The following is a 26,256-nucleotide window of genomic DNA, read 5'->3' on the forward strand; positions in this document are numbered from 1 at the left end:
TTCGAGGAGACCGCACACGTAAAGGGAAAGTGGTCACACGAAAACGTGAATGAGGCATCCTTATGGTGCATAACGTGCAAATACACACACACACACACACACACACACACACACACACACACACACACACACACACACACACACACACACACACACACACGCACACACACAGTGATGCCGTATTATTAAAGATAATTCTTTCTCTTCGAAGGATTTTTTCCCCTTCAGTATGTTCAAAGATTTCCCTGGAAGGGGAGGAAAAATGTTCAAGTTGGTACCCCTGTTGAGCTATCGGCTCAGAATACTGGTATTTGGTTTGGTGAACAGTTAGATTCATAAATTAATACTTAAAGCACGCATCTCCTGTGCTGGATAATGAAAGCATGATACATTTGACACGTGGGAGGTCGCCACCACATCCATACGGCTGGTTAGTATACGGCCGTATATGTCATTCTAACGAACGCCACAGGGGTGTTCACTCCTCAAGACATAGCATTTTGATAATTAATTATATCGGAAGAATATCGTTAGCTTCATTAGTGTTATTCGTAAGTATAAGAATCACTTGTTCATCGTCCGTCCCATATACTTGTATGGCGGCGTTAACTTTTTTTTTTTTTTTTTTTTCGGCTGGAAGACACGAGCCTAGCCATTCGTGCAACCTTGATGACAGATTTTAATTTTCCAGGCAAATTATCAAGGAGAATGTTTCTTGAAAATAATCCTCGTGTGACCCTTGCCTTAATGTAGACGATTTGTCGGTGTCAGATCATTTATGATTTAATGAATACCGAAGGTAGTACGTCATCTGCCGTTATTATGTCTGGGTAAACGTCTCAGCCAACATGGATTCCACTTTTAAAGAGATACAGATAGCGCTTAGACTTTAGTAAAGCGTTTAAATTTAATTAATAAAATTATACAATAACTTACTTCAGCATTTCTAATATATTAAGACAATGAGCCACAACAGAACGCACAAAAATTACGAGGGAATTTTTGGAGAGACGGGCCATATAACTCCTTCAAGTTCCAACAAAATCTGCTGCTCGAAGCAACAATCTTTCCCTTCGAGCTGCTCAGGAAGGGATATATATATATATATATATATATATATATATATATATATATATATATATATATATATATATATATATATATATATATATATATTTAGAATACCAATTAAGTCAAGAGTTTCCTTCCATTGCCTCTGCAAGGGAAGAAAATATTCAAGAATGAGGCCATACATTACCAAACGATTTTATTCTCCTGTGGATAACTATGCAATAAAAAAAAAAAAACATTCGTTATTCCCTGGAGGGTTATACATTTTTATTTTTTCCTGTTCATACCACATAATGATAGTTGAGTGTGAAGCTACGTGCGGATTTTTTTTTTTATATAATTATAATAGGTGGAGCCAAGATTCTGGAAGCTTGAATGGTGAGTGACTGGGAATGTGGTTCAGCCACTTGGTCAAAGTGTGGTTAGTATTTCATTCTATCAAGGTATTTCTGGCCCTTTGCACCCTACCTCGAAATGATCGGATCTTGAATTTGGCTCTCTTTTGTATTGTTTTTGTTATTTTCTTGGAAGGAACTGTTTGCGGGCTCCTGGCCTTTGGTTCCTTCTTTCTTGCATAAAGAAAAAACCCTACCTTGGGTGGGAGAGGAGGTTTGGATGATGATGATGATGATGATGATGATAATGGTAACCAGAACTCTGTAACGTTCTGCGGACAGTCACTAGTCTTCACCTACTGTTTCTTACAATGACCTTGACCCCATTGGGGAGATCTGGATTTTTTTTTTCTACCAGCAATGGCCAGTACCAGGACACATAACCTGGGCAACTCAGATTCCTTGCGCAAGTCCCACTGAAATCTTAAGCAGACACGACCAACTTACCTCTTTCACAACATATTACTGATATGACACTTTCTGAGACGGCCTCCCACCGCACATAAAGGATTTGGATTTTTTTTTTTTAAATCAACAATTGCCCATCCCAGGACACATAACATGGGCTCATCAGACACCTTGATCAGTCTCCCATTCTCCTGGAATCGTTGAGAGACTCTCCAGCCAGAATATTAGTAACTACAATTCTGTAACTGTCCTGTGGACTGTCACTAGTCTCTACCTACTGTTTCTTACAGTGACCTTGAACCCATTGGGGAGATCTGGATTTTTCTACCAGCAATGCCCCATACCAGGACACATAACCTGGGAAATTTAGATTCCTTCCACAAATCCCATTGAAATCTCCTGTGGACACGATCAACTTATCTTGTTCGCAACATAATACTGATATGACACTTTCTGACATACCCTTCCACTGTGCATAAAGCATTTGGATTTTTTTTTTTCTATCAGCAATGGCCCATCCCAGAGCACATAATGTGGGCCCTTCAGATTCCTCGCACAGACTCCTGTTCTTTTGGAGTCGTCGCAAGACTCTGATGTCAGAATAATAATAATACCAGCAAAACAATAGTTGCCAGGTTGAGACTAATAATAATACCAGTAATAATACGTCTTCACCTATGCAGTAGGTGGAGACTAATAATACCAGCAAAAACAATAGTCTCCACCTACTTTAGGTGGAGACTAATAATAAAACGAAATAAACTCTTAGGAATCAGTCCACAAATTTCATCAACTGTCTTCGAAACAGTTACTAGCCTCCTGCTACTGTTTCTTACAATGACCTTGACCCCATTCGGGAAATTTGGATTTTTTTTTTCTATCAGCAGTGACCCATGCCAGGGCGCACAGAACCTGAGCCCTTAAAATTCCTTGCACAGTCTCCTGTGTTCCTGGAATCGCTGTGAGACTGAGGCAGGAAAATTAATGAATACCAACAAAAACAATAGTCTTCACCGATGTAGCCGGTCGAGAAAAATAATAGCAGCGAAAACAATAGTCTCCACCAATGTAGTAGGTGGACATTAATAGTAAAACGAAATAAACTTTTAGGAATCGTCTACTCTCCTCCGGACAGTCACTGGTCTTCTGCTATTGTTTCTTACAATGGTCTTGACCCCATTGGAGAGATTTGGATTTTTTCTATCAGCAATCAGCCCATGCCAGGACACATAACCTGGGCCCTTCAGATTCCTGTGCAATCTCCGGTTCTTCTGGAATCGTTGCGAGACTCTGAGGCGAGAATAATAGTAATACCAGCGAAAACAACAGTCTCCATCAATGTAGTAGATGAAGATTAATAATGATAATGATAACAGGCAGTTTGACTCTGCTTAGGATGAACTCCTAGCAGTGAAGAGATCAGAAAGTGTCCATTAACTCATACTCTTCAAGCCATCTCCTCAAAGCTGAATAAACTTGTCTGACGATAGGATGAATGACTATAAAGGCATAAGGAGTGAGGAGTGGCTTGATATCATTGAGGATGTTTTCGGTATTATTAGTGGCCCAGGTGTTGTGATAAGGTACTCTGGTGTGGGGATTTACTGTGTCTATCACGCCTCACCCTTATCTTTCCTCCCTCTCTCTCCCTAAGGTACCTCCCTGTCTCCCTCCACTCTCTCTCACCATCCCTTTCTCTCTCTCTCTCCCTCCACTCTCTCTCACCATCCCTCTCTCTCTCTCTCTCTTTCTCCCTCCTCCAACTCTTTCTCATAGAACCCTCCATCCTCCTTTCCCTATCTTCCTTCCTTCTACCTCTCCCGTCTGTTCGCCACTTTCCTTCCTTATCTCTCTCTCTCTCTCCATTCTGCCTAGTTCCTTGCCAGCATCACGGCTCTTATCTGCCCACGTAAGGACACATCAAGCCTCCTCGAGTCTGTCCTTATGGCAGGGTGTCAGACATGGGGTTACTGCTGCCTCGTTTGTGACCAGGTGAGAAGGCTGGACGGGAGGTGGCAGGTACAGTCGTGGTCATAAATAATCACCTATCCCCCGGTACCTCGTGCCTCAGGCTGGCTTCTTTATGTGCGGCAAGTCGTAGCAGAGTAAGAAGGTCTGAGAGGGAGGGGCCAGAGAGAGGAGGGAAGGTGGGTGGGGGGACGAGAGATGGTGTGGGGGTGGAGTGAGGGAGGGGAGGGATGGTATGTAGGGGAGGGAGAATGAAATACGAAACGGTGGTCACATTATTGTCTATTTTCATTCATTCAGGGCATGATATAGAAGAGTAATTATTCGATGGATAATGCTGCATTACACCTTGTCTAGTGGCGTCAGATAACAAGCTTTAGATAGGTGGTGATTTCAAGGGCTGGCTCGTGAGAGAAATGTACTGACGTGACAGATCAAACATTAACGCAGAGCCAGCACTATCCAACACAACACACTATTGCCTTGTCCACCTGTTTGTAACGAGCTGTTTTTTGTCGGAGGAAAATATCATTCCGAGGTGATGAGAGCGTGTTGGGGTTGTTGGACAGCCATTCACACCCATACCGACATGGAGTCCATAAAATTGTTGACATGTTGGTGACTGTATAGAGGGAGTGAATACCGAGAGGATGATAATATTTACTACCGACACAGCCATGTTAAAGGTTGCATATGATATTTAGTTCCAAAAATGAATGACATGTAAGGGTAAAGGAAATTTCTTACACAAACATTACGGAAGTCAAAGTCATCTAGATTGCATTCTGCGTCCGAAGTCAAAATACACGAGTAAAACAAATATCTGGCTCCGCACAAATGTTTGATCTGTCACGTCAGTATATTTTCTCTCACGAAGCAGCCCTTGATATCACCACCTGTCCAGAGCTTGTTATCTGACGCCGCTATACAGGGTTTAATGCAGCATTATCTACCAAATATTAACTCCTTTATATCATGCCCTGAATGAAAGAAAATAGACAAATAATGTGACCACCACTTCGCATTTCATTCTCCCTCCACTACCTACCCTCCCTCTCCTGCCTCACTCCATACCAGCACCATCACTCGTCCCCCCCTCCCCCCTTTTCCTTCTCTCTCTCTGGCCCCTTCCTCTCAACTCCTCTTACTCCAGTGTGACTTGCCTCACATAAAGGAGCCAGCCTGAAGCATGGGGTGCCGGAGGATAGATGATAATTTCTGACCACGACTGTACGTAGACAGATGTCGGTCGATTAAAGACTTTGAACATTATTATACTGGACTCTAACTTGATAAAAAATTGCCATCTATACACCTTGAATTCTGAGTCGTAACACCACATGAACAATGGATTACGATACTAGCCATGACGTACTATGTAAAGGTCAGACATAGCCTTCGTGATATTTGCAGCAAAAGGAAGAAAATCTGGGCCTAGTTAGTGTAAAAGCAGTATATTTAGTTGATTTCGACGATGTCGTTGTACTCTTTTCTGGGCGGTTTATTCTACATACTGCACCTTAATATCCTCTTGTATGTTACTCATACAAACTATGTCCATTTCAAAACGAGATAAATAACATGCAATTGAATACTGAGATGTATGTGCAAAATAAATAGCAAAGAAAGAAGAGCTACGAAGGCTCCTATGCAACTTATATGATCCTTTATTCTAATTGGCATAGGTGACCGTTAGCACCTCATCCTTATTGATTTATTTTACATATATCTATTTAAACATCGTTCTCCACTAAGTTAAGGCAAATTATGTCAGTACTAGAAATGTAGAAATGACATAAAAGAACATAAGGGTTGAATAAACATTTTTTTTTCTCTCTCTCTCTCTCACACACACACACACACACACACACACACACACACACTTGTGCTCACGTCTAATAATTACAAAGCAAGGAACAGGGTAGGATTCTAGAAAAACTTTTCGGGAATTTTTCTGGTAGTAGGAGTGAATGAGGAGGCAGACACATCAAGGTGAACAGAGAGTGATGTAAGTGAGGGGCAGAAGACCGAGTGGGAGGTGCAATAAAAAAAAATGAATATAAGTAAGAATTATATGTAAATGTGGAGAAAGACCAACAATAAGGTGGAAGACTGAAAAGATAGTGCATGAGTGATGTTGATTCGAGAGTAAGCAGAGGGAAGCCGAGAACGAGTAGCATATTATGTGACGAGAATGGTAGGGTGAGAAAGAGGAATTGAGAACGATGAGGACGGATGCTTACGAAACGTTGTTGGTAATCTTTGTGTGCAGTGTTTACAACATGTCCACATCACTGCCTCGTAAGTGTTGATTTGGCTCTCAATAGTCATTATAACTCTGTCAATAAGTATTAGTCGGACGTATTAATTCTAACCTTAAGAAGATTCCTAACCTGTTTCGGCATATGTGATGGCCAAGTGTAGTCAGACTAAAGAGACGATTGTATTAGTAACCAAGACCACTTATTTGTAACTTATATTGAAGCTCATTCAAGTAACTACTAAACTGTTATCAAGATGTGCGAGTGGTCCTGTTCTGTCATGTAAAAACAATCTCATGTATCAATGCTTCTGTTTGGTGTGACAGGAGCTAACATCACCATGTCATATGCATAGAATTGTGGACATAAATACTCTATCACTTCCGTACGATAAATAGCGGGACAGTGGATAATTACTTTTCAAACCCGGTGATGCGATCAGCGGAACCGATCAAGTAGCAGTAGTAGTTGTTCCCTATGCAATCTGACCGAACAGTCCCGACCAATCAAGTTTTTCAGAATGATATGTAAGAGCTTCATAATTGTTTCCTTAAAAACTGGACGGATTTTGTCTGGCATTTTAGATCTGTATTTCGGGTATCCGTTAGTAGTTGCAACCCCGTGAACCCAGTAGACTGCAGGAAACTTACTCTGCAGCCCACCATCTTCCATCAAGAGGTGTGGTGGGGTGAGGGGAGGTGAGAGGCGTCTGTGCATCCAGGCGGGTCCTTCGTCCGTGTGCATTGGTGCCATCTCGGGAAGGCGTCCCCCTCTAGCGTCAGATCAGTATCCTGTCCTTACATTAAGAACAAACTGAACCTTGTAGAAGCTTGCCTGGTATAGGTGAGTTACTAATAATCTAAGAGGGTCCCATATTTATTTTATATGAATAGTGCCGGGACAAGTTAACTCCATGTGAGCAAAAGCATAGTACATTGTCAATACAGTCGTACAGATAAACATTGTATGTACACATCTAGTAGCACACATACAGTAGTTAGGTAACAATAACATATTCATCCATCTAAGAATGGTATGAGAAACAACAGCACCAACTGAAACAAATTTATTGAAAACAGTCTACATAAGTTTCATTTGTCATAGAATAAAATGTAAATGGTAAAGAATTACATGGGTTGTAATGCGTGATGTGACAACTGATGTGGATTATTCTAACACTTGGGGCGGTGTTCTCGTGAGGTTAGGAAGCTTACTAACACCTCTTCCATACCAGTTGATTTCTGATTATACGCCGTTACTGTGTATTCTGAAGTACTCATGCAATCTATGTCGACATTAAAAAAGAAACAAAAAATAAAAACAAGAGAACATTAATGGATAGTTTGGAACATAAATCGTTAAGGAACAGGTGTTAGACGAGAATATGAGCCTTGTTGGTGTAGTGGTTCAAGGTGCCAACGGAGAGATGATTATATTCCGACGGAGCTTTGATCTGAATCCCAAACAGGCAGCTGGATTGTTTCTATCGTGCAGTGTTATAAAGACCCTGGAATAGTCATTTATACTTCATCCTTTAGATCCGTGACGTCTTTTTTAGTTCATTTTTGTCGCTACCAGATGAATTTATTTAGTCAAGATCATATCTCCACTAAATATATATAAATACTTCAGGTTGGAAAAGGCTATGGGAAGGGTAATATAATTACCTGGATTAAGAAAAAAAATTAATCTAACTGAAGGGTTTAGTAATCTGGACAGTACTAACCTAGCTAGCTGGCTCAGCCATCAGGTAACCATTCTTCAACAGGTGACTAAATCTTCAGGTAATCAGGTCGGCAGGTAACATCAGCAGGTAATAAATGGACACGTGACATCAGCAGGTAAATGGTCAGCAAGTAATAAATGAGCCTGTGACACTATTAACAGGTAGCAGTAGAAGATAATATAATCAACACGTAAGCACATCATCAGGTAACATCACAGGTAACTGATGCACCATCTAGTCGCTAACGCAGTAGCCATGTCTCTCGCCTTCCTGCTGCTGGCACCACAGACCTGTGCCACACTTGCCGTACCTATTCCAGATGCCCCCACACTCCTCACCCGGGCCCTGTGGCGGAGAAGTGGGATTAAGGCCCGTATTCTCGAAGTTTATGGAAACTCCCTGACGCCTCTTCCTTATTTTTTGGGTATAGTAGGTTAATATCCTTCTGCTCATTATTTATGCACGTATGGTAGTGTCAGAAGGATTTATATAACGCAGACGAGGACAGCAAGGAGCAATAAGCAAAATAAATTGCTTATGAAAAGGTGTGAGGGAGCTCACTTAGGCAACGAGAATACGGGCCCACGTTTGGTTAGTTAAGTTGGGTTGGTGTGGGTTAGGCTAGGAAAGATTAGGTTGAGTCCGTTTATGTTAGGTTAGTTTAAGTTAGCCAGTAATGATGATTGTAGATTGGGTTGGGTTAGCTTAGGTATCTTAAGTTTGCTGGTAACTAAGGTTGCAGATGAGGCTAGCTTTGATTAGGTTAGGTTATGTATACTGTATTAAGTTTGTTAGAAACTAAGATTGCAGATTATATTAGATAAGGTTTGGTTTGGTTAGCCCTGCTTTGGTTAGATTAGGTTAAGTTAGGTTAGGGTAAGATGTGGTTTGGCTGGGTTTGTTTTGGATGAGTTGGGTTGGACTGGGTTGGGGTGAGCCGAGGTGTGTTGGGATGAGATAAGAAAGGCTGTGGACAAGAGTGTAAAAATTATCGTACGACCATTTTACTGAGCATACCACTGAAGTTATTTGTAAGAATAATAATATATTTACTTACCTTTAATATTAACTTTACTAGTACCAGACGATTTTACTGAAGTTAAAAGTAATGCCTCGTACTGAATATGTTGTTGAAGCCTGTCTCTAACCCTCCGGTTCGAAAAATCTCCTCTAAGCTGAATATAACTGGTTGAAGGTAGAATGAAAATACGTGGTCAGAAAGAAGGGGTTTGAAAAAATTAGGAATAATCTAGACTATGAGAGAGAAGAGGAAAAGGGTGGGTGTAGGAAGAGTCCAAGATTTGCAGGCTAGGCCAGATATTTAAATCTAATGATGTTAGCATGCAAATATACTTTTGACAAAGAAAACTTATGATGCATTAATGTACGTTGCAGAATACTCGCCATAAGGTGGATTAACTGGTTACAAGAAACTGATATTTCATTATAACATTAAGATGAAATGAATGGTTTCCCTTTGTAGACATTTCAGGTAAGTGCTGCTAACAGGTGAGAAATGCTTCAATACAAAGGATGTCTGAAGAGCGGCTGATTGGAGCGTGCTGATTGACTTTCAGGTTCAGCTTACTTTTACTGATCAGAGTCCTGGTGGGAAAAGCTGACGTAATCAGATGTAATTCTAATCTGGAATTCGCTTCACCAACCTACCTACCTACGTATTTAAATACTTACCTACGTACCTACTTGTCCATTTAAATGTCTACATACCCAGCTACTTATATACTAACCCATCTACCCACCAGCCTACTGTGCTTACCTTCGCACATACAAGGCAACAGTTACATATATCCTTCACCGTGCCGTACTGACAGCCTTGTGGAGCACCTGTGCATCTCTCTTGGTAATTACACGGGAGGCAGGTGAGGGCAGAGATGCTGGCGAGGAAGAGAAGGTTACAATGAGAGAGAAGAAGTGGAAATAGCAGGGAGAATAAGATGAGAAGTGGAGAGAAATGGGGGAGAAGGGGAGGAGGACGCTTGGATAGGGAGAGAGAGAGAGGGAGAGGAAGTAGGGATGGAGGAGGGAGACATGAAAGAAGGAGGGTGGGGAAGAAGAAAAGGTAAAAATGGGGCGGTGAAGTTGGGAAAGGGGCAGAGAAGCAAGGGAGATGAGGGAATGAAAGGGGCATGAGTGGTTTGAAGATGGAAGGGTAGGATGTAAGAGAGAGAGAGAGAGAGAGAGAGAGAGAGAGAGACAGAGACAGAGAGAGAGAGAGAGAGAGAGAAACGGAGGGAGGGAAGGGAAGTGAGGAGAGAGTTGATACAAAGAGATAAAACTGAAAACACAGAAATGATATATATTCAAGATTGAAGCACAGGATAACAATATCAAACTGTATTATACAACAAACACGCTGCTCTAATACTAGATAAAATAATACAGTTTTGTTTACCTTGCCACCATAACGCCCACAAGCGCTAACGTAATAAACAGCTTCATGGCTGGGGACGGTGAGAAGATATCACAGGTGCAAATACAGCGGGAGAAACAACACTTTCACCCTAACCTGTCTGAACTGGTACTGAGTCCCAGGTGTTTCGGGGCCCTTTTTATATACACTCTGGAGTCTGGATGTTTTAGGTTTTTCCTACTTTCAGTAATGGCAGTTGCAAGGTATATGATGACTAACAGCACCGCTCCCATAAACATCTGTAGCAGTCGAAAAACAAATGATATCTTAGTTAACATGGAAAGTTTCTTCCACTATACATTGATACATGATCTCAACAAATTGTAATAATAATTATGTCATTTTCTTTTTGGCAGTTCGTGTGATTGAAAGATTGTAACCAACAACTGGAAGCATAACTGGCGTCTGTCAAACTCGTCTCTTTCATCTGTTGGCGTTGATTTGCGATCCAATGATGATATCACGCGCTCTGAACTGCTCACTAGCTACGCAATGGACACATAAGAGGCCACTGTAAACACCGCCCTCTTGCTGTTTGTCAAGTCATTAAGCATGTATTTGGGAAAAATTCTCTCTCTCTCTCTCTCTCTCTCTCTCTCTCTCTCTCTCTCTCTCTCTCTCTCCACATGTAACTATATACAGTATATGAATTGAAGAGGGTGTCTCAGAAAAATGTAAGCACACTTTAATGAGCTATTTATGCTCTCATAAGTTTGAAGTCGCTCTTAAGTTTCTTTTTGCCACATGGAAGGTTACCTCCATAACAACGATAATTGGTCGTGCAGTCTGCCTCAAACTTATGGAGGCGTGAAATGTAACGTCACGTACGAAGGGTTGTCCAAACGTCACGTCTTCACTGCCACTGCCACTTTCCTTTGCACACGTTCTCAGAATTCGGTAACACGTCAGTACCAGTTTTCACCTGCCGCATTTTACAGGTACAGTCGCCAAACTCTCCACCCGGGACACCTACCGGCGAGAAGTGGGTAACGGGTGCTGGCAACAGTGTATCTGTTTCTTCGTGTGTACATGCTTGACGAAAGTTCGGATCATCAACTCTCATCTTCCGTAGTGAACCTCAGAGTTCATCCCAATTTTTTCAGTGCGATTATTGGAAACAATAAGTAAAATAATCTAAGCGACCGCATCATTACATATATAACATATTTATAAAAGTATTCATTTTCATTATGACATGATAAACGCATGGCTAAAAATTGGCTACTGAAAATTGGGGGGAAGAACCGTCGTGTGACCGGTCCTTACGGTAGAAGAATAGATACCGGTGTCTGACTGTTCGTATTGCATTTCGTCAGTAAATTATATGCATCTCAGTGCCAGTCCTTTCGTTAACAATAGAGAACCTAAGCATCTCATCACTTAATCATTACGTGGATCACTGTGCTTACAATGCAAACACAACAATTGTTTTCCATCCATCCATCCATTGCCAGACGCCATGTATCCCAAATGGGGTGGCCAAGGGCTTAGAGTTAATTGTTTTCATAGTTGATTAATATTGAATATGTGAAAACGGTACTGTGGATGACGCGGTAGTTAACGTTTCCGCCAGCCAATCCATGTCACGTGGTTCCACCCCCGTCAGGAGAGATGGGTCTCTACTATTAAACACCAAGCCCTTATCATCACATATTCTCGCATCCCGGGCCTTGGTGACGGGCGCTAAAGCGCCTAGGTTCGTGGCATTAAAAAAAAAAAAAATCAGCAGCCTGTAATGATAATTTCATGATCGTTCTGTTGCATTTACCAATCAATCACATATTGGAATATCACAGGCAGTGATGATATACAGTAAATGTCCCAACAATTCATGATTCAATAGCAATTGTGCTTAAAATGACCGGAAGCTTTTGCATATTGTGATGGAGAAGTGGTTTCATCATCTTGCTATAATGTGTAATAATGTTGTTCGATGTATAAGCGATGAGCACGTAAATGTGTGACCTCACACATAAGCGGCACCGCTCACAGTCAGTTTTCCAAGTAATGTGAAATACAGTTATTCGTTAGATGAATGGATTATAAAGGTGTGATGTAATGACCATAGTCATACGAAATATGATACGGCAGGTCATTATCATTGCTGATATAATAGCCACATTCGACAACAGTATGCATAAACTCCTTACCTGTTGAGGTGACAGTATTATAACCTCCTACCTCTTCATGGTGCACCACAAAACACCTGAAAACATCTACCAACGAGGAACTAAGCAACCGTTAACAGGGTCTGAACATCATCCTAATGTTTATTGGTCAATGTCATTCATGATGTGAATATGGCAGGTAATATTACTTGTAACTGGATGTAGATGTTAGATAAATGCATTCCTCTTCAACCTATACTGATAGTGGTATCAAGTGATAACCCTGTGAAATAGAATTACTGATATAAGGAGACAGTGTGAGAGAGAAAGGCTTGGAGTGATTCAAGTATATAGTGCATTAATATGTTATGGTGACAATGTATGAACAACATTGAAAATATATATATATATTTTTTTTGTTTGTCCGACTCAAGGTATAGGCTTCACAGCCTGCTCCCCAGGCCCAGCAGTCCTCCTCCATACCATACACCTCTACATTTATTTTATTTTATTTTTTTTATGTGTTCGACTCTGGGCATAGGCTTCACAGCCTGCTTTCAAGGCCCAGTAGTCCTCCTACGTACCGTACACCTCTACATGTCACCACTTCGGCGCTAACACCCACTATCCATACTGAATACATGCTAGGGCTGTCTCATACAGGACTGGTGTATTGGTATTAGCGGGAGTATTTTTATGACATGTCGGCGGGTCTTCTGGTAGATCAGTAAAGTCTGCTTTTACTAAATTCAAATCCTTAAACTGTTCCCTGCCTCAGCGGGGATTTGAACCTAGGTCCGGTAGGACTGCAGGCCACCTCTCTCTACCGACTGAGCTACCGCTTTCCACATTGTTAAGAATGCAGATATTTAGTAGAATGCTAATGGATCCCAAAATCGAGTTCGGCAGTTATCACTGGCGGTATGAATAACGTAACCCCGCCCCCCACATCCGGCACCTGCCCTGGCCTTCACTATGCCAAGCTTCCCCCTGAAGCAGCTCTCCCACCGGCTCGACCACCTGAAGGAAACCGGTCGCATGGAATTGTTGCGTGCCACAGGTTGCACGGACCAAGGCCAAATAAGTATAGTATTATATATATTATTGTATCATATAACAGTATATATTTATAATGTATCTATCTATCTATCTATCTATCTATATCTATCCGTCTATCTGTCTATCTATCTATCTATCTATACTACCTCATTAAAAAATTAATATAATCATATTTATTTGGCCTTGGTCAGCGCGACCTGTGGCACACAACAGTTTTCCGTGCGACCAGTTTCTTGCAACTGGCTGAGCTGATGGGACAGCCTTCTTACTCCCGAGACATTTTTCTCCCCATCCAACTCCGTACCCAGCCATCTATGGGATGAACTCTGACTCTGACGGAGCTTCACTACGGACGAAGAGAGTTGATGATCCGAACTTTGGTAGAGCATGTACACACGAACAAACAGATACACTGTTGCCAGCACCCGTTACCCAACTCTCTCGGCTAGGTGGCCCAGGTGGAAAGTTTGGCGACTGTACTCTACGTGCACGTCTTTCACGTTTCTCAGAGGGAAGTTTATGAATGAAGGAAATCTTACTAAGATATGCATATATTACCATTACAGTGTGCATACATTTTTCTGAGACAATTTTCTCTCTCTCTCTCTCTCTCTCTCTCTCTCTCTCTCTCTACATCTGTCCATATACTGTATATGTATATACATCTATCTATCTATCAATCTGTCTATATTAATCCATCAGTCAATCTATGTATCTATTACAGTTAAAACCCTCAGTTTAATAAGAATTGGTGTAAACTAGCCAGAATCAGAAGTCACACTTGTTGTAACTTATCACCAGTATTTCCTAAGCAGAACTATTTTTACCACTGGAGGTTGGAGAAAACTCGAAATGCAGGACTGGAGTGATTTTAAACGTAGTTTTAGCTAAGCATGACAGTCAGTGCCAATGTCAACAACTGCTTTTTTTGAGAGAACTATATGTCTGACACCTGAATGATAACCTGGTGCCATAAGTAGTATGGTGTGAGGCACTTCATGAAATAAAACTTGTTTTCGCTGGTGTCAAAACAGTTATAAACTCTAACAAGTGCTCGTGGGCCCTTCGGGCTCCTAGCACTTGCTTCTGCGGAGAGCTCTCGCGTTTTGTGCTGTTCTAGTGTAATGTTGTCACTTGGATTTTTTTGCAGCTAACCAATTGATCGTGTTATTTGCAGCTTCGGGAATGGAACCCAACTTGTCCAACCGCACGTCCGAAGTACACACACAGACACACGGCTACTGCTACAGTTTATTTTAGTTCTACCTCTGGGCAAAAAATTCTACGGAGATCCTATACCGAGCTCCGGGAACAGCGTTTTCTAGTCAAAATATGATCGCTCATTAAATATATTAAAAGTTTTTCAATCGTAATGGGACCAAGTTTTTTTTACTTCAGCGATTTTTTTGCGATTTTTGTGCCAATTTTGGTGCGATTTGAATGTGTAGTTTCGGCTGCCCAAAATACACACACACACACACACACACACACACACACACACACACACACGGCTACTATCTATCTATCTATATACCTAGGATCCTTCCCCCAAGGAAAGGGAGGTAGCCGAGACAGGACGACACACTCCCCATTTACTCATCCATTCAAACACATTCATTTGCATCTTAGCCCCAAAGGGGAGAAGGGACAGATCCTCACTCCACCACACCACACAAGTGTCAACTGCACAGGTCAATCAGTGACATCCGTAGCATAGCCCGACAGCAGAGCTGGTTTACCCCTGCCACATCATAATAGACCCATCCCCTAGCCTGCACCTGACCTGACTACCTGATCAGACCAAATGCGGGAGAATATCCCCTCAGGGTTGCATCATCATTTATTCATTCACAATTTCTCTCCATTTATTTCTGTCACGCACAACCACTCTTCCTTGCCCAACAGACATCCCTCTCACATCCAGCGCTCTCTTCACACTGTCCATCCATCCTATTCGTGGTCTCCCTCTCAGCCTTACACCTCTTACATCAGATCTAGTTATCTTGTCCACCAATCGCTCATTATCCATTCTCTCCATATGCCCAAACCATCGCAATACCCTCTGCTCAACTCTACCAGCCATCTCCCGAACAACTCCAGTTCTCCTTCGCACTTCTTCATTTCTCACTCGATCCATACGCGTCACTCCACACATACTCCTCAGACACCTCATCTCTATTACATTCAAACTTTTCCTCTTTGCTAGATCCATACGCGTCACTCCACACATACTCCTCAGACACCTCATCTCTATTACATTCAAACTTTTCCTCTCTGCTACACCCATATTCCATGTTTCAGCCCCATATAACGCAGTCGGTACCACAACACTCTCATACAGTACAGCTCTCACTTTACATCCATTCTAAGCGAACGACATGTAAACACCTTGTTCATTCCTCCCAGCACCTTTCCTACTTCATTCATTCTGAACTTCACTTCTGCATCTATTCTTCCATCAACAGCAACATGTGACCCTAAATATTTAAAACACTCTACTTCCTCAAGCAACTCACCATTCAAAACTATATTCATCCCCCTACCATCTACCAACCTCGTACTCTTCATCACTTTACTCTTATTCTCATTTACTTTCAATTTCCTCCTTTCACACACCCTTCCAAACTCCTCTACCAACTGTCTCAATCTCTCCTCTGTATTAGCCACCAGTGCAGTATCATCTACAAATAGCAGCTGCTTCAGATTCTACTCTCCACCGTCAACATTCATCAGACTCAGACCTCTACCTAAAACTCTTGCATTCACCTCCCATAAAACACCATCCATATAAATATTAAACAACCAAGGCGACATCACACATCCCTGTCACAGCCCTACTCTCACAGGAAACCAATCACTCACAGCATTTCCCACTCTTACACACGCTCTACTATTTACAGAAAAACTATTCACCCCTTTTAGTAACCTACCATCAAGTCCATACAATCTTAAAACAGTCCATAAAGCCTCCCTATCAATTCTATCATATACTTTCTCTAAATCCATGAATGCCCAAAACACTTCCTTGCCTTTCGCTAAATACTTTTCACACACTTGTCTCACAGCAAACACCTGATCCACACATCCTCTCCCTCTCCTAAAGCCACACTGCTCATCACCAATCACTCTGTACCCTCTCTAACTCTCATAATTAACACTTTACCATACACCTTACCTACAACACTCAACAGACTTATACCCATAAAGCTAGTACATTCATACTTATCACCCTTGCCTTTATACAACGGGACTATGCAAGCACTTGCCCAGTCAATTGGCACCATACCTTTCACAAGCACACATTCAACAATCTTACTAACCAGTCAACAATAGTCACTCCACCACCCTTCAGGCATTCCACAGCACACCCATCCATACCTGCAGCTTTCCCTGTTTTCATCTCTTTTACTGGCTTCTCCACTACCTCCTTCGTGATCAATGAATCATTCAACTCTCCCAACACATTTATTCCTTGCACCCTTCCATCTGCCACAATCTCAGCCACCCTTTCCTCCTCTACATCTAACAATCTTTCAAAATACTCTGCCCATCTCTTCCTTACTGCATCCATCTCAATTAACATCCTTCCATCCTCTGCTTTTACTCCCTCTTCCTTCCCAGACTCTCCCATTCGCACCCTTTTCACCTCCTTCCAGAACATTTTCTTATTCTGCTTTAGTATATTAGATAATCTTATCCACACGATAAATGAACGGACTCTCGTGACCGTATATTCAATCTATCTCACTGTTGTGCGAAAATGTGCCTTCCCATTACAATACTTCCTCCCTGAGCGTGAAAAAACACAAAAAAACACAGGTTTTGTCTGTCTGCATATGGTGTGCCAGAAGACCTTAGTTACCATCGTTATGTGAGGTGGTTTGCTTGTTGTCAGCTAATCATGAATTGATTGTCAGAAGGATAACATTATATTATTGACTTCAGTGTCAAGATAATCAACAGAATGGAACCTCCAATTCACCTGACCGCCCTGCTGGACTAGAAACAGAAAGTGGACGGGAGGAGAATCATTTGTGGGTCATGCTCCTCAAATATACCGTTACGGATTAGAGTCCATTGTATAACATGTACTATGATATCAAAACCATATTAGCCCTCCCTTCATTATTTCTGAAAAAAAAACAAGAATTTGGCTAACGGGTTTATCCCCCTAACAATCATTGTTGCAAAATTTTACATAGTGATAAGATTTCCCAGTAACCAAACTCACCTTGGAAGTTTCAAAGAAATCCATCGAACAGTCTAGGAGGAGTTAAAACACACACACACACACACACACACACACACACACACACACACACACACACACACACACACACACACACACACACACACACACACACACACACAAGATGAATCTTGCCCAGCTGTACACAGGGTGGGCTCCCAAAAATGCTTGTTTCGTAGTAAAGATGATGATGATGATGATGATGATGATGATGATGATGATGATGATGATGATGATGATAATAATAATAATAATAATAATAATAATAATAATAATAAATGATGATAGGTGGGGGCGCCCATCATCCAGTCACTCAGTGTAGTGCTGCCATAGTGTCTATACTGTACACTGAGAGACAAGCAACCGTATAACCAAATTATGGCGCTTGGTGGATTAGTGGGAAATTACGGCACTCCAATCGCATTGACCCTGTACAGGTTTATACCCAAGGGGTGATTGGGGTTTATTGCTCACGTAATGCCACTCAGGGATGAGTGGGGCTGGCCACTCTCATATTAAATGTCAGGACCGACTTTCCTAGCCCGGGGCTCCTACGCTCCTCATGGGGCAACACAGGATTAGATAGTGAATGTATGAATGAATGATAATAATAACAATAAAAAAAATAATGTACAAATAGAAAAATGATGAATGTAGTGAGAAATGGAGACTGATGAATCTGAATGTCCAAATGGTCACTAGCAATGTTTGTGTCCGATTCTGTATAGGTAATAGGCATCAATGAACAGCGTGTGAGGTTTATGTAAGCGAGTCAACGCATCCACTTTCAATATCCGACAGGGACTGGGTTACGAATACTAGCCTCGGGGATCAATAAAACCACGAGTCGTTGATGCTATTACTGCATAGTGATGTGTTGTAAACCAGGTACACAGGCACAAAATGGCCTTCTCATCCTCCCATCCCATTTCACACACACACACACACACACACACACACACACACACACACACACACGTTCAGGCACCTAAAAGCCACCAAGCAAGGAACACACGTATGGCAGACCTCTAGGGGAACTTCTCGGGACTTTCTGTTAACAGGAGTGTGGAGCAGAGATTTCAAGGTTGAATGGAACTGGTGTGAGACTGAGGAGGGGAAGATCGTGAACGAGTTGCAATGATAACAAAAAATGCTTGCATAAGTGACGGTAATGGGATAACGATGAGAGGAAAACCAAGTTGGAGGTGGAAGATAATAAAGGTGTGTACAAAAGTATTGTTGATGGGAGAGTGAGGTGAGGGAGTATGAGAGAGGTGAAAATTGTACAAGTAAGAGAACGTCCGTATGATTTGGGAAGGAGAAGAGGGAGACTGATAATGAGTGGGCTGTAGCGAAGTGAAGATTGATAGAAGAATGGGAAAGTGAAGACGAAGAACGATGTCAAACTATGTGTAGGAGACAATGTTGGGAATGTTTACAGTAAGGTCTCTATCACTTTCTCGTTGGTGTGAATTTGAGTTTCAGCTTTGTTTATAACATTGTCGCCAAAATGTGTTACTACTGGATGTTTATTTTATCCTGACGAAGACTCCCCATGTCTTTTCAGTTCAGTTCATGGCAAACTGTATTTAGACATTTGGATAGCTTTAACTATACCTTTTTCACTTGGCCCAAGTTTTCGTCCTTTTGCAGCTCATTTCACGGATCTTAGTGGCAGAAGAAATAGAGAGATGATAATTTTAGGCCAAGTTAGAGCAAGATAAGTATTGGAAGCAGTGAGACTCATTCTCTCTCATAGCTCAGGTTTATAGACGATCAAGCAATTGATACTCATTGTTGTAGTAACAGGAGTGACCCCGTACTCTCAGGTAATAACGAGCCAACTATATCATGTGACGTGGACTTAACCCTACATTACATTGCCATGTAGCTGCAGACAACAATATTGATCAATATCCTGGTGGTTCATAACAAGAGAGTGGCCAAGAAGCCTGCAAACCTTTCAGAATTTCAGTAACAGTTTCAGAGCTATTAAAGTAAAAAGTAGATTGATAAATCGATCCTCAACTCTACATCCCTATCATGTGTTTGTATATATATATATATATATATATATATATATATATATATATATATATATATATATATATATATATATATATATATATATATATGGATCTGTGAGACATGGGTCTGGTACGTCTACGTAACCTCTCATGGTCGGGACAACACCACAACTCAAGGTAACACTAGACGATGTTATGCAGCTGGTTTTGAGTTACAGAAGAATGAGTGTGTTAATAAGTGAATGTGTAAACAATAGTACACGGTTACTGTAATGGCTTTAGCAGCAAAACAATGCAAAACGTCCTGTGCTTCAGAATATAAACACAGAACATTGCTCAATACATTTATACATTTATGCCGTAACACTCTACGCACACATTTAATAAACCATATGCTTATAGAATAATGTTGTGCCATTACCATTAGTATTCCGATCTATTTTTCCCAATTAAGGATGGGGTAAGGATTATAATAACATTACATGAAATCATTATCATCACCAGCACTATCATCATGCTGCATAAGTTTCCTATCTAATGATGGGTTGAGATAAATGTCACGGGCAGAACTCAGATCCTGTGCTTGTTATAACTTTACCATATGAAGTATACTGGCGCAAAAACCCGTCACCTAATACACCTTTTAGGTGTTAAGCCTCAGTTACATTTTACCCCCAGGGACCTGTTCTTGGACTGACAACTCTTCCTCCATGGACCTATTTACCGCCTTGACAAATTTCTTCATTGGCCTATTTTCGCTCATGGAGATATTTTACATATAGAGATATTTTTCTCCATGGACTTCTTCCCATGGCCTTATTTTCTCCCTTGGACATAATTTCCTCTTGGACCTGCTCTCCCCTATGAAACTAAGTTCCCTATGGATTTATTGTATTTTCCCCTTTGGTTCTGTTTTCACGTAGACATTTTTATTTATGGACCTATTTTCTCACAAGTGCAAACGCCCAAAGAAGCTATGACCTGATTTCCAACACCTTTCTCTCAGAAAGTGACATCTGGCGACTGCCAAGATCGCACACCGGAAAGAACAGTATTTAGGTAATCAACACCAAAAATAAATTTATAAGTTGTTAATGTCTATATCTCTCATCACGTGAAAGGAAACCACAATATACTAAAGTTGAGGTTCTAGCCGTACGAAAGAATATGAAACGTACGGCCTATCGCTCAACTGTTTCAGGGTTAAAATGCAGAGAAACTCTGGTAAAGCTTATTTTACATCCAAAATCAACAATACTGAGGGGGAAAATGTCGCATAAAACGAAAGCTTTAGTTAAAAGCAATGTCCAAATCACGAGTGTCATCAAATCACGAAAATAAACATCTAGAGGTATAGTTGAGAAGCGAGACTTGCTAGTTAGGAAGTACTGAAGGGTTCTCAGTGCTTCTCGTGTTTTTCGGTTAGTGTGAAATTGCCAGTTACTCTGCTATTTTGAGCGAATTATTTTGGAAAGTTATGCACTAATTTCCATGCTCTTTTTCTCTATAACGTTTTATTGATGTGGATCCCTATTAAATTAAGTAATTTTATCTAAGTTTGTATGTTAAAGGATTTAGAGTGTTATGCAGTGTAACTAAACTCTGAATATTTTGGATGTCTCTGATTTGGTAACTGTAGGTGCTAGAGTACACTAGAGGCTTCGAGTGTAATACAAGGCTATATAAGGAGGTGGAAGAGCCTACAGTAGAGATTCAGGGGAGGAGGTCTTTTATGCATGGTCGTGGAGAGAGCAGTTGTCTGCACTGAGCTCTTCTCTAGCTATAGGGTTGCCCCACCGGGATTAGTTTTTGTTGTTCGCTACTGGGGTGCTTTTTAAAGTCAGGTTAGCGAGTACTCATTTTCCTCCTTTCCCTGTTTAGGGATACAATAGGTGTTTGTATCTCTGTTCCTGAGATTTCTAATTCCTCGCTGATAGAGGGTCCTCCCCACTGATCGCTCTGGGACGTGAATAAACACGGTCAGGCCTCCCTGGAGTGGTTTCAGAGGGCAATCTGAGCCTTAGGTGTTCCGTCCCAGTTTGTTTCGTTCCTTGCTCCTTCCCACTTCCCCTGTTAGGGGGAAGTGGTTCCTATGGCGGACTCCCATACTGCCTTTCCCCCCCTGAAGGGGGGGAGGTGGTCCAGACAAATTGATTGATAGATGGACTGACTGCCCCCAGACTGAACAGCCCCAGACTCGATCCGCACTTAACATTAATGTAAATAATGCCCAGTTTGTCACCTTCCATGCTCTTGGTTCTACTCCCTTGAGCAGTCTCAGTCCTTTCATCATCAAGAAAGTGATTGATGTCTGGGTTGAGGAGGTGGAACAAGTAAAAAAAAAATTGCTAACGGAGACCTGCTTATTAAAACTGTCAACTCATCCCGGGTTGAAGACTTGCTTAACCCCTTAACCGCGGGGCGTCACTTTTGTGATTCTGTGTTATTTTGAATTCTCCCTGGCTTACAAGTGGTGGCTTGTATCATCTATCAGTACTGCCAATGTCCAACACTAGTCAGCACTCCTAATCTCATCTGTACTCCCATCCATTGTTGACAATTTAACCATTTTTCCCCATTCTTGACTCCCCTCTCTACCTCCCCTCCATTACCCTCTCCTCTCACCTGCCCAGCCGCGCTATGCTAAGCAAATCTTCCCCGGAATTTTCCACTGATTTCATCCATTGAAATAAGCCCTATGCCCTATTCTTATACAAAGTAATATATACAAAAAAGAAATAAGGTAAGTGATAGTGCCATACACCTGGAATTGGCTAATTATCACCTGAAAACACCTCCCGTGCATTCGTTCGCTAATTTCCCCCAGTAATTTCCCCTTGAAATATGCCGTATAATCTATTCTCATAATAAAAATATATATACGAAAGGAAGGGAGAAGCCTAAGTGATATTTACATTCACCTGGAACTACCTATTTTATTATGTATTGTCTAGATTTCCTGCCAATCATTTCATAGCGTATATATTAGCAGCTGTCACCACGCTGACATTGGCAGCCCTTCACTACTCGCAGGCAGCAGCATTCAGTTTACTGTTGTCTTTCAAAGTGAAACCACGTCGGATTCGGGCCTGTCCAATTCCGCCACTTTTTAGCCCCATGCAAAGGGGCCCTGTGACCTCTACCCCTACTAAACCTCGTGTGGAAAGGGGTAAAGGGCTAAGTGACTGCTGTGGAACGTGAACTGGCTAATTTATCAATGGTAATGATGGACAGTAACTACTATCTTTCTGGTGACTAAAACAGTGCAAATGGAAATGTAAATAATGTGTAAACAGCAAGTGAAAGCAATGAATGTAAATATAACTGAACAGTGGAAAATAGTTTTATAAGTTACTGCAAGTGACAGTACATAACATAGTCTAAATAAAATAGAAATGTAAATAATGTAAATAAATAGAGAATGTAAATAGACATGTAAATGAGTAGTAATATAAGAATACGAGTATATATACTAGGAGTAATGAAAGTGAAAGTTTCACTCTAGCATGTATGAATTCTATGAGTTATAAAAGTGAAAGTGAAAGTGACAGATTCGCTCTCAACGCTAGTATACAGGATGAGAAAGTGAATGCTACGTAATTTACTGAAAGAGAAATTGAATGCCTACAGGGACAATAAACTACTATTACTGAAGGAAACTTATTGACAAAGACTGCAGATATATATGTTATATAGTAATAGGAATATAAAGTATGAGTGTTTTTATGAATGGTAAATGACAGAATACCAGCGGCGAACGAGTGCAAGTGGGAAGCCAGTATGCGCTCGTAATTTTCAACGCTTTCACAGTGTTTTTTTTTTCTGGAGTATGGATTCCAAACTACTTGAAAATCATAGAATAGTGTTTCTAGTGATAATATCAGGCTGTAGTAATCATATTACGGGGTGTCAGGAAGTGTAAAGTGGAGACTTCGTTACCCAACTTCAGAAGTCTCCACAAGTCCTACGGTACTCGACGAAGGCTCAACAAACATCCCAGGAGAAAGCTAAGGTATGTGCCATAGGCATATTTAATTATAATATTCTAGGACTAATAACTGATTTTTGGCAAATATTTTTACAAAGTCTGTCAGAGAGCGAATATCCCCGCGGGACAAACAAGGAGAGCCAAAACAACCCCGCGGTTTAGGGGTTAAAATGAGTAAATTCCACTGTCATTATGTCGAACTGAGGATCCTGCATGCCATGAATTCCTGCAAAGATGTCATCACCTGCAGGGATCTCACGCTTGTGGAAGAAGACGAGACCATACAGGAACTTGTTCAGCAGGAAGTAATCAATTCCTGGTTTATTAGTAGATATTCTGAAGGTGTGAGGATGAAGACCACTATTATCTTGACCTTTGGCAAAGTTTCACTCCCAGCCCATGTCAAAGTTGGCTACGAAATTATTAATGTAAGGCCATATATCCCTAACCCACTTCATTTTTTAAGGTGTCCATTATGCAGGCACAATGATAAGACTTGTTGAGCTTCCCACTCAGTCTGTGGCAGGTGTACAACACAGGGTCAAGATGCTGAACACTGCACACATCAGAGACTGTCTGTTGCTTTCATTGCAAGGGTGCTCACTCCACTTCCTCTAGGGATTGTCCCAAGTGGATGGAGGAGAAAGAGGTCTGGGCAGTGAAGACGACTGAGGTCTTTCCCACTACGATCTAGGAAACAGGTGAGGGAGTTGCATGCAACTCCCACACCTAACAGGTCCTATGCTTAGGCGGTGATGTCCCCTCCCGTGAAGTTACATTGAAATGGACTGACCCTGACCCAGTTCCTCTTGCCACTCACTCTACCTCTCCATCTCAGCCTACTGTCTGATCCAACTCTCAAACTGACATCCCTGTTGCAACTTCTTACTCACAGGCTGCTGCTACCTCTCAGCCAGTCAAGCCTAAACCGAAGTCTGACAACTCAAGTAAGTACTATGATCACCCTCACGAAACAGTCATGTCCTCATATTCTTCCTGCTCCTGGCCCAACAAGGAAGAGAAGGGTTAGCTCTTCCTCGGGGGAGTCTGGGAGCCCCATTATTGATGATCAAATGGAGCTTTCTGTTAGCAGGCACCGAGATAGGTCCCTTGGTAGTTGCTTGCCTGTTGGTGGGAGGCAAAAAAAAAAAAAAGCACACTGGCCACCCTTGTATATCTTAAACCACTGCATTCACTCTGTTACAATGGAATTGTAGGACTCTTGGGAATAAATTACACAATATAGCAATTTTGCTTTCTATACACAGGCCAGACGTCATTTGTTAAAGGAGATGCGCTTGGTGCATCACCCTGTTCCTCCTCAGTTCAAACGCTATCACTCTTATAGAAGATATGATGGTCACAGAGTTGCCATATACACACACAAATCACACCCACAAAAGGAAGTGAATTAGAATGCTACTGTGGAAGCTGTCATGTGCAGAGAAAAATTTAATAACACATTTGTCTATTTGCTCTCTCTACTGTCCACCACATGGACCCATTGACAGCGATGCTTGCAACTCACTCTTTGAACATCTTCCGGGAAATAAGCTAGTGTTGGGTGACTTTAACCCGCCGACTCCCATTGACGTATATAAAAGTCCACACATTTTGTCACTGAGACTCCCCTTGACTTAATATATAAATGTGCTGCAATTGGAAGGTCCATCATTAGCACATTTTTCAAATTTCGTGGGTGGTTTTTGGTACGTATACACGGGACACCTTCCTCTACAAGATGCCAGGCAGGGACAATGCCTTACCCCACATGACCTCCCCCCCCCACACGCCATTGTCTCGGCAATTCACCTGTTATCAGTGACCTGGCCAGTAAAGACATGTCATGCCACGGTACGAAATTCAAGGCCAGAGTGATTCCCCAATCGATGTCAATGTGGAGGACAAAGTTTACGTAGCATCAGAGGAAGAAACAGTCAGAAATGATGATCAGGCAATGTCGCAAAAAAAGGCCAGGTATGTTGATGTGTTTGGTGATTGAAACAATGCTTATATTGCCTATATTACTGTGTGAAAACCAATATACTCTCGTACTACATATAAATTCGTACCAAATAAATACCATTTATGAGTGATGTGGAATAGTTACCCTCCCATAGAACTCGTTTTCTTTGGAGTCATCCTGATAGAAAACCCATTAAGGTAAGGGGTACTGCTACCTGTATCCAATATTTTAAACCTCAGGTGAGCGATTTCTTTATGAATTTTCGATGTTTCTCACCAAAAGAGGAGGTTTGTCCCAAAAGAATATTTTTCCAAAATTGGTCGGGATTAGGGGGAGTCAGTGGTGGAAACTCGGTTGGGACGGGGCGGGTTAATGCCTATCACTATCAATGGGGTACCTTGAGGATCAATGGTCACAGGGAGTAAGGAGCCAGGCTAATATTACAGTCTAACCTCTGTCTTCTGAATGATGGTTGAGAGACTCGTGTACTGTAAAGTATAGGATCGTACTGGCAACTTTTCAGTTATTGACTAATCTCTGGCCTCCCCAGGTATACATCAAGACTGCTCGTGGGACCCTTATGACGACTCCTTGGGAAG

At 41.6% G+C, this 26,256-nt stretch overlaps 1 protein-coding gene across 1 annotated transcript in view; it reads right to left on the minus strand.

Moving 5' to 3' along the window:
* Positions 1-7,901: 7,901 nt before the first annotated feature.
* The window catches only part of LOC145395484 (single insulin-like growth factor-binding domain protein-2), a 197,579-nt gene continuing 179,224 nt past the window's right edge, over positions 7,902-26,256 (minus strand). The window contains exon 3 of the mRNA XM_080269094.1: positions 7,902-8,174. Coding sequence (XP_080125220.1) covers positions 8,064-8,174 — 111 coding nt within the window. The 3' untranslated portion in view covers positions 7,902-8,063. The remainder of the gene's footprint in view (positions 8,175-26,256) is intronic.

Source organism: Coenobita brevimanus, chromosome 4 (assembly GCF_032717465.1).
Source record: "Coenobita brevimanus isolate Jiangsu-jjx chromosome 4, ASM3271746v2, whole genome shotgun sequence".
Classification (NCBI taxonomy): Eukaryota; Metazoa; Arthropoda; class Malacostraca; order Decapoda; family Coenobitidae; genus Coenobita; species Coenobita brevimanus.